This window comes from Anthonomus grandis, chromosome 15 (genome assembly GCF_022605725.1).
Source record: "Anthonomus grandis grandis chromosome 15, icAntGran1.3, whole genome shotgun sequence".
Lineage (NCBI taxonomy): Eukaryota > Metazoa > Arthropoda > Insecta > Coleoptera > Curculionidae > Anthonomus > Anthonomus grandis.
The window spans coordinates 1043756-1055923 of NC_065560.1; the positions used below are offsets into that span (position 1 = coordinate 1043756).

General features: G+C 34.1%; 1 protein-coding gene and 1 long non-coding RNA gene across 6 annotated transcripts in view; one reads left to right on the plus strand and one right to left on the minus strand.

Annotated features, from left to right (window-relative positions):
• LOC126745057 (proto-oncogene tyrosine-protein kinase ROS) overlaps positions 1-12168 on the minus strand; it is a 78073-nt gene that overhangs the window by 33829 nt on the left and 32076 nt on the right. For 2 of the 5 annotated variants that reach the window (XM_050452736.1, XM_050452735.1), the window contains exons 3-11: positions 11294-11353; positions 11060-11241; positions 10664-10814; positions 10336-10596; positions 7974-8115; positions 7803-7919; positions 6740-6965; positions 6389-6685; positions 821-1146 (exon numbers count right to left, since the gene is read on the minus strand). In XM_050452736.1, coding sequence (XP_050308693.1) covers positions 821-1146; positions 6389-6685; positions 6740-6965; positions 7803-7919; positions 7974-8115; positions 10336-10596; positions 10664-10814; positions 11060-11241; positions 11294-11353 — 1762 coding nt within the window. Of the gene's footprint in view, positions 1-820; positions 1147-6388; positions 6686-6739; positions 6966-7035; positions 7198-7802; positions 7920-7973; positions 8116-10335; positions 10597-10663; positions 10815-11059; positions 11242-11293; positions 11354-12168 lie in introns of those variants that run through there. The other 3 variants (XM_050452738.1, XM_050452737.1, XM_050452739.1) reach the window with 3 other exon arrangements.
• LOC126745069 (uncharacterized) lies at positions 1507-2320 on the plus strand. The gene is made up of 3 exons (XR_007663423.1): positions 1507-1874; positions 1936-1966; positions 2029-2320. It is a non-coding gene; the product is annotated as an uncharacterized LOC126745069 (long non-coding RNA).

Sequence of the window (12168 nt, forward strand, 5' to 3'; positions counted from 1 at the left end):
TAGATGCCGAATCCAATAGCAGAATGTGAAAAGCACACTAGGTGAGATAATTAAAGTTGGATAAATGGAAGGCAATTTACAGGTTTTAGCGAGTTGATCCAGGTAAAACCTGAAACGAATGCCTAGAAGACATAAAAAATTACTCCGCAAAAAATGTCAACAATGTAACTGTACTGTCCTTCAAATGATCATTGATGCACGCAATGAACACCATGTAAGTCTTGTCAAAGTATTCTTACCTTGAAATTTATCTAGGTCCCGAATCCAATGGCAGAATGTCAAAAGGATACTAAGCGACACAATTGGGGTTTTACAGTAAAATCAATTGCTAGAAGGTACGATATTGGCCGAATCTTTTTAAATAGTTAGAATTTATTAGACAATTACACCAAATATTGGGATTTTGGGAAAATCAGAGTTAAATGATAGAAATCGCAGCTTTTGCCAGTATTTACACTGAATACGGAGAACAATTTGCGAGTTGATTTATTTCAAGTCTGTCCAGGTTATACCTAAAAAGAATGCCTAGAAAAAAGATCGAAAAATGATTCCGAAAGCCTGGAATATGCAAATATATTTATTAAGCAAAAATTCATCATGACTTTGTCTGCTTTGAAGGAATTGCTTCAAACATCTGGAAAATGTTTAAAATCACTTTAATTAATGAATAACGTCTGGACTAAAATTGGAAATTGGAAACAAAAAAACGAGGAAGAAACTTAAAATGTCTGGATTACGAATGAATTACAGGTTTGCAAAAAGGTTTAAGTCGTGTCACCTGCAAACCTACCCTTCAACGTTCACTTGTAAGTCTTCTTACCTTGTAATCCAAGCAAATGCGGCGGTAACCATTTGGCCTTGGCAACGGTTTTCCCAAAAATCGCCTGCAAATTGGTGGGCGGATTCAACGGGATCGGCCAGGGCTGCGTACCGTTCGAGTTGATCAGGATCTTCTTGAAGCTCGTCTTTCCCAAACTGGAAAGGGAAATTTTATTGTGGTAGTACAAGTTGCTCGGCGCGAAATGCTCCTCGTTGTACACGTTACTGCCGTCGGTCCAGTAGAATATCTTGTTGATCGTCGCCAAAGAGAGGACGCTTTGCAGTTTCGATTGGACCACGTTCCTTCTGATGTCTTTGATGTCTTTACTGAAATAAAACTAAGTAAATAGGGACGTTGATCTTTTGAAGAAGATCAAGGTAATGATGGAGATACACTGAAAAAACGGATTGTAAATTTACTTTTTAAGTTTACAGAAATTTCAGTAGTGTTACAACAATTATTCAGTAAAATTTAAATATTTTGTAATAAACCAAGTATTTACTAAAATTCCTAAAAAACTTGTGTAAATTTAAATCACTTTGTGAAACTTCTAAGCAATATTACATTAGATTTGTAAAATTACCGAAGAAAGTTGCAAAATCACATCCATATTATAAAATTACATAATATTTGTAATTATTTTTACTATTATAATGTTAAATTACATTTACTATTATAAAGTTTTTTGTAAATTTATACCCTAATTCTTAAATTTACCTCGGCTATGTAAACCGCGGCCAATGAGAGTGCGTATTTACGCGTCCCCAAGCGATTCCGAAATTTTCAACGTAAATGACGACTCAGTTATTATTTTCGACTTACGACAGGTAATAAAGAATTTTGTGCTAGTCCTTTTGTTTATCTTTACTGTTTCTTCGTGCCTATAAGTATCCAGTAAGTTAAATATTTACATTAATACCTGTTAACAATGATTACTTGTCAAATTGCCTGACTGGTCAATTTGCCAATTTCCATATAATCTGTGCGTGGTCCTTTATGAAAATGTCTTATTACCTATTAGTATGCATTTAGTATAGATTTTCGGCAAGTAAAGGTTATATAAACTTGTAATAGAAAACTTGTAAACTAATATTAATATAATTATTTTATTCCAGGACATTACTGATGAATCTTCTCTTGAGCTTGGTATGGAACCACGGAACTGTATTATGTGGTGGTATTTTATAAGTATTTTTTTTTATTTGTAGGCTCTAACAATACTATAAAAATATACCTAGAACAAGAACCTGTTACGGAAAAATGTGACTCATTTGGAGGAGCATTGCATTGCTTAATTGCTCTTTATTTTGTCTTTAATTTGGAATATCCCAAAGAAGCATCCTGCATTTTGGAGTTTCTTCAAAGATATATTTCAAAAATACACCCCGAAGCAGGAACCAAATCGAAAAAACAAAATCTTTTGAAAAGAAACGTTATTTCATATTAACCGAAGTTCTGAATAATAAATTATTATTTTATTAAATAATTATTTATAAATTATTATATTATTTCTTTTTTTTGAGTCCATAAATGTTAAATGAATTAGTTCCAACCTTAAAGGGTTTTTTTTTGTGAGATTTAGCTTGTAAGTAGGTACCTATATTAACATATTTGATATTATATGGGGCCCCAAAATGTATATAGACTATGTCAAAGTTCTTGGCTACTTCAAGAGTTTTAAGAGTTTATGTTTGTTTGTATATTGAAGAGTTTAAGTTTCAAATATACTTGTCATTTTCCTTTTTTTTTTTTTAACTTACCATGTAGTTTTGTTATGTTCCTACTGAGTTTAATGAATTTCCATTGAGTTTTGAAAAAATAAATCATTTGTATTTTTTAAATTGCTACTTAATTTATCTAAAATACTAAACAAAAAACTGTAGCTAGTAAAAAAATACAATTATTCCAATATAATTTTACCAGAGAATTTTTTACATTTACAACGTGGTATTACAAAAAAAATGTTATTTCACAAATAAAAATTTGAAATATTAAATTGTAATGTATTTCTTAGTCACAAAGATTAAGTAAATTCACAATTTAAAGGGAAATCTAAATTACAAATATTTTGTGAATAATTATTGATTACAAATATTTTGCGATTTTACAACAAATATAATGGTCACACTAAAAGCAGTAGATTTATTGTAAATTCACAAAATATTTTTTTCAGTGTATCGTCAAATGAAAATGAAGATGATGATGGTGAGGAGGAAAAACTCAAGTTTCAAGAACCACATAACAAATCTGTTGATAATCAACTCTAAAAACCTGGATTTTGCAACCGTCAAACTTCTAATTCTAAAGCACAAGTTGCTGACTTTAGCTTCTCTTTTCATTATGGAAACATCCTGTTTTTTATATAAAGACCCACTGTAAACAATACAAGGCTGTTCCTCACACAGCACTTATCAAAAACTCCATTTTATACAATGCCAGCCTGTTATAGAATGCACTTTTATATTACCAGGCAGAGTTGTACAGGTTTTTAGAATGATATAAACTCATTTTTATAGAAAGTTAGTTTATTGTTTTTTTTATAAATTTTTGTGTATTAGAAATTTCATGAAGAAAAGTACCACGATGTAGTAGCCTTCCATTTTTCATATGTAGGGTGAATGCGCCAGTTAGCCGACCAGTGCCTATTCTCGACCATTTATGTATAAAACAATAAAAAACAAGAACCGCACTCGTTATCTATTTTCATAATCCTTATTCCCGTTTTCGACCATCCGTAATAGAGATTTTTAAATTTCCCACGCAATCTCTGCTTAAAACAGTCAGCCATTACAGACGTTGTAAATTTGCCAGTTGCACGTGTACCTAAGATTTTAGTAATTTTCTAGTGGTATACTCATTAATAAATAGTAAGTAGATCATCATGCTTTATCTTTAACTAATATGTTTTTTGATGTAAGGTAAAAGAAGACCCTTCTTACTTAGTTTTTATAAAAAAAGCATTTTTTGTGAAAATCAAGGTGGTCGTCCATCTGGAACATCAGATTAACGAATTTCCAAGTCTCGACTAGGGTGGTCGAGAAATGGATTGATTCGTTTGAAGGATAATAATTTCACAGATGTTTTGCATGATCCTAGCCGTATATTTAATGGAGACGAGAGTGGATTTGCTATTTGTCCAAAAAGTGGAAAAGTTTTAGCTCCAAAAGGTTGGAGAAACTTATCAAGTGAAAACGGGACATTTCCCATTTTTATTATCATTATAAAGAAAATTTGACAGTTTTGATTGTTTTCTCGGCTGATGGAGCAATATGCCCACCATTAGTTGTGTTTCCGCATATATTCGTCCTCCAAAGGCCGTTATTCAAAGCATGCCAACCGATTGGATATTAGGGCGCTCTGATAGTGGTTGGATGAAGAGTGATGTTTTCTACGAATATATAGCAAATGGTTTTTCAAAGTGGCTTGACAAGAAAGAGATCCAACGTCCAGTCATATTGTTTATTGATGGTCACAAGTCGCATATTACTTTGGCTTTATCTGAATATTGCGACCAAAATCAAATTGTGCTGTATGCCTTGCCACCCAATACGACACACATGTTACAGCCTGCCGATGTAAGTGTCTTTAAGCCATTGAAGACCGAATGGAAAACGACTGTTCGCAACTGGCAAGCGCGTCCGGAAAACACAAATATGTGTGTTACAAAATTTCTTGTGTCAATTATTCCAAGAAACGCTCCGATAATAGCGACATGAAAGTGCAGATAATTAACGGATTTCGGAAATGCGGGTTGTATCCTTTAAATCCAGATAATGTTGATTATACCAAATGTGTAAAAAATTACAGGAACAAACCGTGCATTTAGATATAGTAAATATCGAAGAGGATGTTACACCTGCAGAATTTATGGCAGCAAGAAAGGTAATTTTAAAATTAGCTTCTTCCTTGACAGAGTATGGCATGAATGTTGAAGTGATATTGAACGAAATTAAATCTGCTGAAAGAGACGCAAATAGGTTACAAACAGAACAAAATCAAATTCAGGTAGGAGACATTGTTAATTTGCAAGACCTTACAATAGTATCATTCGATGCTGTAACACTGGAAAACAATTTAGAAGCCATTGCTATAACTGAACCTGAAGCTCAAGATATAGGCGAAAACTCGAAAAATAATGATCGTGCACCTATCGTAGAATTTGTGTCTGAAGAAAATGAATCACCGATTGAGAATGACTATCCGGCGAGAAGTTCCCCTGCCTTAACAGATAAAACAAACACAAAAAATACAGCGGGTAATAATAATGTTATTGAAGTTAACGGCAATAATGAGCAATTATCTAATAAATGCGTAATTAATGATGTAAGCGCGTCAGTAACAATATCTGACATTCAGCATCCTCCCAAAGCAATGCGATTAAAATCCAATCATTTGTCATACCCCAAGCCAGTAGAATATAGAGGTAAGAATAGGAATGTAAAGGATAAGTTTCCCAGTGCAATTTCTTCTCAAGCTTGGAGACTAAAGTTAACAAAACAAGAAGATGAGAAGCCACAAAAAGAGGAAGATATAAAAAGGAAGCGAGAGGACAGGCAAATGAAAAATAAAAACAAAATTATGAAAAAGAAGGCAGGAAAGAAAGATGAAAACTCTCTTCAACAACCAGAAGAGTTTGAAAAAGAAAATGATAATAACTTAATAATTGAACGAGGATGTTCATCTTGCAATGAAGATTTAATAAGTGATACTGAAGAGGAAGATGAAAAAAATGTCGGATGTGATAAGTGTTCTAGGTGGTACCACATGAAATGTACAGACTTCATTGGACTATCTTATGATGACATTTCTGATAGAGATTATACTTGTTTGTTTTGTAATTGCTAATTTACTGTTCTTACTCTTTTCTTAAGTATATTTTACTCATTTTTATTCATATATGCATATGCATTTACTTAGTTTTTTAATAGCCAAAGAAGTACCAATTTTTTTGTAAATTTATATATTATTTTTACAATATTTTATAAATACTTATAATAAATTTAGAAACAAACCTGATTAATTTATTTATTTAAAATGGTTTTTATATTATGCTCAATAAATAGACCACATAAATCCAGTTCTCTCGACAGCCAGTCAAAAACTAGGCTAAATGTGGTCGACAATATGTCACCTTTGGTCGAAAATTGGAAAAGGGTAGTTTTTTTACATTTTGCCTTGTCAATAATATTTCTTGAAACGATAAATATAATTAATATTTTGTAGCTAGTTTTAATAAATACAAATCAAATATTTTTAGAAACTAAATGTCAGCATTCTTAAATTAACTTTTTTTATCACTTATGAAAGGTGAGATTTACGTTAACTGGTCGAGAATAGGCGCATTCACCCTAACCAATGAATTTAATTTATTATGAGAATACTATCATATTTTTCAAGCTTAAATACCTATTAGGCAAAAGCACATATTTTGGATTTTTTGAACTCAGATTGACTAAAACAAGGACCCTAAATGACATCTGTATAATTATAGTAAGATAAGACAAGCATCTCAACTAATTTTCAAATATGACATACATATTATATAAAAATACTGGATTGATTTCTTACCCATCCAAAGATACATCCAATATGGTACTATTGGTCTGATTTGACACAAACAGCTTGAAATTAATATAATCCACAATAAAAGCTCCCAAGTTGGATTGCGTTAAAATGTGCTTAGCTTTGACATCGTGCTTGACTCCATTACTGATATCCGAGATATCTAAACTAAATATCCCTCCGTTGGTCCAATCCCGTATGTTCCAGAACAAATAACCATTGCAAGGATCTATTTCTACGGCAGTAGGTTTTTTAATTAGTCCCGCTATGGCCACGGTTAATCCAGAGCCATCTAAGTTACACCTAAAATATATTTATTGTTACTAATTTGATAAGCTAATAAAGATAATTGGTTACTTCTTAATCAGATATTTTCCTGGATAAATTCTGGGTTTCACCTCACCGAGGATGTACAGCTGATCATTGAGCCAGTCCACCGAGATATCCAGTGGATAAAAGTCCAGATGCTCGGGAGCCAGTATTCTGGTTTTGTTTTTGGTTTCTTGCTCGATCGGGATTCTCCATACTGATCCATTGGCATCCGAGACGAATAACAGTTGTTTGCTAATGTGGATACCTACACCTAAAAATGAAGACTAGGTATATGAGTTTAAGAAGTCTATTGGTAATTCATATCTAATAGTTGCACTAACTGCTATCCATGGGAATTTGCTGTCAATGAAATGAACATTTTCACGAAAAACTGACAATTACATTTTAACTAGTTACTAACAAGTCTGATTATATTACAATTTAGTTTATAAGCGTTTATTGAATATTTGGTCATTGTGTACTGTGTCATTTTTAATTTGTTGTTTGTTTTTATTTTTTCCCGCACTTATTTCAATATCTTTGACATTTGACGTTTAGAAAACAGCTCCGGACGTGGGTAATTACTGTTCCAAATTGATGACGTATAAAGGGCTAATTGGCGACGTCACGTTTCTCAATAACCGCTTGGACGTGTTTGGTTAATACCATTTAAGAACTAAATTATTAAAGAAAAGGTAATTACCGGTAGACCGCTTGGAATCGGTTATAAATTAATACCTCTCGCCATAATCGAGTCACAATCTCTACTTGTCAATCACTTCTGCCAACCTAACAAAACGTAATAACTGTCAACACATATGACGTTATATCTAAAGGCGCGAAATTCAAATTTCGAATTCAAAGTAACTAAACTAATCGAGGTTAATAGCCATTAGGTAATAAAGAGGTTTCGCGATTCCAGGCAGTTGAGATAAAATCCAGACGTGGGGTCAACTGCATGAAATAATCGAGCTGCCTTATTGAGTCAGTTATCAGGAAATATTTTGAGTAAATCGATGCTTGAAATTTAATGCATCAATTATTTAGCGGCATGGAATTAAAAAAAAAAATCTGTTCTTACACCTCTTACCACTACTATTTAACTTACCTTCAATAGGTGTCTCGTCGGAATGAAATAAATGCAAACTATCGCCAAGCAGGTTTTCCAACTGAAATATTCCGTACTGAGTCCCGAGGATCAGGATCGGTTTCTGGTTCTGAGCAACTATATACATAAAGTAACGTTTTATAAACATTTATATATAAATAATACACTTACTTTGTTGCTCTTTTGGGGTGGAAACTTGCACGGAACTCGCTGGACCGGATCCAAAACTATTCCGCATTTGTACTGAGACGGTGTAGTTCGTATTGGGTTGTAAGTTACGGTAGTCATAGAATGTTTTTGTGGGTGGAACGTCCTATAGCACACATGACGTTTTTTAAATTAATTTTTATGAAAGAGTTTTTTCAGTAAATTATAGTCATGCATTACAACAATAAGGCATGCTTAAGGAGAAGAAAAACATCGTTAGTAAAAGAGAAAGTTAGGAAAGAAGAGAAGGATCAAAAAGGGCCGCAGACGAAGCAGTTCGCTTTCTAAAGCACTACGTAGTGTGGTGAGAGTAGTCTACAAAATAAAATAGTGCATTTTAATAAAAGTGATAGTGCATAAATAAGCAGAAAAAAAATACGTCGGTTTTTTGTTGATTGGATCAGTTCAATGAAGGCATATTATATAATTAAGGCCCTAAAGGAAACATTATTCCTATATTAATTTTAATAAAAGAGCGGATTGCTTAAAAGTGATCACTTGACTGCCTGAAAGTTCCAATAAAACTTCTGGCTCAACTGCCTGGAATTAATAATTTTTTTTTATTCCAGGCAGTTGAGTCATTGATTCAGTACCTTTCAGGCGATTCAGTACTTTTGGTTTGGAAGAACAAGAGGCATTTTCACATCAATTAAAGATTGAACTGGGAAACTGTAAAAAGAAACATAAAAGAAGATCTTGAAGGCATTAAGAAATGACGTCTCATACATGACGACAAATAACTCGAATATAATGAAAAAACTGCACTTGCAACATATTTTTTTGACATTTTCCTTCCTCGGCGAGGTCGTTTTCTCTTGGTCTTAAGATGTTGCACTCAAGGCAGAAATTTGCCCAGGGTGTATACAACAAATGATTGTCAACAAATGATTGTACGGAAACTATAGACACCGCATATCAAAAAAGTATCCAAGAATCAGTTTATTTTGACTTATATAGTAAACTGCAATTTTTTGAGTGAACTTGTGTGAAATGATGAATCACCCAGGTAGATATTTAATTCATTTAAGATTTCTCTTGATATTTTACTAAATATATACACGTCTGACCAACGAAGGTGTTCGGTGCGAAAATCACGGTACTACCCGATATAGGGCCGCGATTTAAAGACCCTTTTAAAACCAAGTTTTCGACACACTCTACAATCATCTACGTAGAGCAGTTTTTCCTCTATACTATTTTTTGACTTTGACGCTTCATACCGCCATGGCTATGCCACATACCAAAACCGTTTTTTCTCTCAGACATCCAGCATCTATCTGGCTATAATCCACTAAAAGCCTTTTTTATTCAAATATAACCGTTTTCCAGAAAAACGCCATTTTCTATGAAAAACTCCCCCAATACAATCATCCAGTCATATCATCGACACCACGGATTGACGGATTTGCTTCAATAAGTTATTTGGTCCAGCATCCAATGTAAAAGTATTGGGTAAATGCCTGTGTCAACAAGCCTATGGCATCAGCCGTCTCCATGGCAACGAAAACGGCCGAAAAAAGACCCTTTTTATAATCGAAATTTAACTAGTAAAACCGACTGGAATGGGTCCAGAATTTATGTTAATCTGTTCCTAAGGTTTTATACTATTTTCTAATGCACAAATCATAAAGTATAAACCTTTTTTTATACCCTAAAACATCGCGTGAAAATGGCCGATTTTGACGTCTTGACGCCCAATTTTAATGGCGGTTTTGACAACATGGCGTCAAAGTGAACGAATCGGCTCGGACTTGCTTTAGAATTTCATTGATAAAATGCTTAAAATAGCTCAAAACTTCCTAAAATTGGTATGGAAATATTCAAGAGACTCTGGACAATCCGAATATATGCGTATCTTTTAGCAAATCGGGTTTTTATAGCCATGATAATTCGTCAAAGTTTGACGTTTTAGAATTTACCGTGTATTATTATTATAATATTCAAGCGGCACAGTGGACCATACAAGACATTTTGCTAGACAAAAATTACAATACAGTGGGTCCTAATGATAAAAAAATCTAATCGGGATTTAATGTATTATTATTTTATGGGTGATTATTCTTATTAATTTATGTTATTTGCCCGATTTGATTGAAATTTGCTATTTGGGGCTTATTAAGGAAATCATTATTAATTTTTAACAAATTTTTGAAATTATAAGTTTTCAGGTCACGTGACTATCAAAACTGTCTTCCTATGGGTCTGATTTGATTGAAATTTGGTATTTGGGTTTTTTTTTTAATATAAAGTGTTTTATACTATGCCGTCACTGAACCAACGTTAATCAACGTAATGTGCACATTCCGATCGCTCTATTGCGGCCCACCTTGACTTCGGATCGGGCAACGAACCCTCCCGAAGAGCTATTGGAGCTATCGGTGATCTGGAGAACGTAGGAAAGGAGAGGTCCGTGGGGGAAGGGTCCCGGTTCCCAATTAACGCTGACCGTATGTGCATCTACCGGAAAAGCCCTGAGCTGTACCGGGGGCGAGGCCGGAACACCCGACGCGAACGTGGCTATGATCACGCTCGTTTCCGAGTAGATCGAGTTGCCGTGGTCGTTTCCTAAATTTAGAGCTACCCGGAACTATAAAGAAAAAATTAAGAATAACCGCATCTAGTGATTCAGTATCCCTATATATTTGTCTTTTTACCTTATATTTTGTATATGGCTGCAACCCTTGGACCAAAAAGTAACTGGATTCGGGATTCCAGGAGGCGTTGCAGTACTGCCAGGTAGTTGCTATTTCTTCGTACCGCCACTGGCAACGGAAGGTTAGTCTTGCTGTGGATATTTCTGGACATCTGAAATTCGTATGAACTGCTGTCAAACGACCTTATAATAGGCAAGTATTTCTCATGTTCCTTTGTAAAATTTTCAGAAAACTGCAAATTAATCTGGTACTCTCCGGTACACATAAACCAAACAACTCAATTGAATAATTGACTTGCCTCAGACAATTTAAACCGATAGAAACGAAATAATACTTAAGTGTCGTTATTGAACCGAGAATAATAAACGTTAAAAATAGATGTTGTTAGTTAGTTACCTCCATTCGAGTTTAAGTGAGGTAGGTCCTAGGGAATTGTCTAAGAGGGCCGGAGCGGGCGGTTTTCCGATAACGTGACGTATTTGATTGAAGTATCTTCCGATCGCGTCATTGCATCCGATACTGCAAAGGATTTCTCGATGACTGAGTCGGTCCGCACTTGAATTCCCCGCCAGTTTTTTCTGAAGATGATGGTCGTATTACGAAACAACCGTAATTTATTTATATACTTACGCATGCATGTTGACAGGAGTTGGATAAGGCCGTTTTCCATAAGGTGCATCCTTTAGAACACTGAAACAAAATTATTGATATTTAGAACTACAAGTATATTGTAATTGGAAGTTAAAGAAGCTTTTTAGTCCACATCCTAAAATTTCTTGAAATGTTATTGTTCCTACAAAATTTGACCTACCACAGACGAGGATCATCATTTTGTTACCATCGTTAATGTAGTGGAACTAAAATGTTCATTTTTTTAATTTCTACCTCAACTCACTCCTGAGCTAAGTTATAAATCTTCTAGAAATGACTCTGTTCCTACATAGAAAAAGCAACTACACACACGAAGCATGATTTTATTACAATAGTCCAGAGGCAGAGAAATAGTCCCCAGCGTAACGTAAAGCAGTTTACTAAAATAATACATCTGACTTGCAAAGTATTTGTTCTATGAAGCATGTTATCTAGGTACCTAAGAGGTTCGGATTTTCACGTAATGAAACCAGAATATCCAGTGTTTTATTTGTAGAGTCCTTCCAAGTCTACCAAGATCCATAGAAGACGAATTGACTAAATTCAGTGCGACAATCAAAGAAAAGTATACCAAAATAGAAACATGTTGCTGACTTCAAAAACACATGGAAAACATACATGACCCAAGATAGTTGTAGATAGTAGTGTACTCACAATAAAAGTCCATGGGCTTTAATAATCACCCTTAATGGGCCAAAATAATTACAGAACATCAACATGATAATTAGTTCCTTACAATCCTTACCCCCTTCCCTCCCCCCCGTCCACCCCAAACATTTGCCCAGTAAGAAATTGTTTTGAAAAATCACCGTTTATCGGTGATTATGTTATATAATATAATAACATTAACTGTG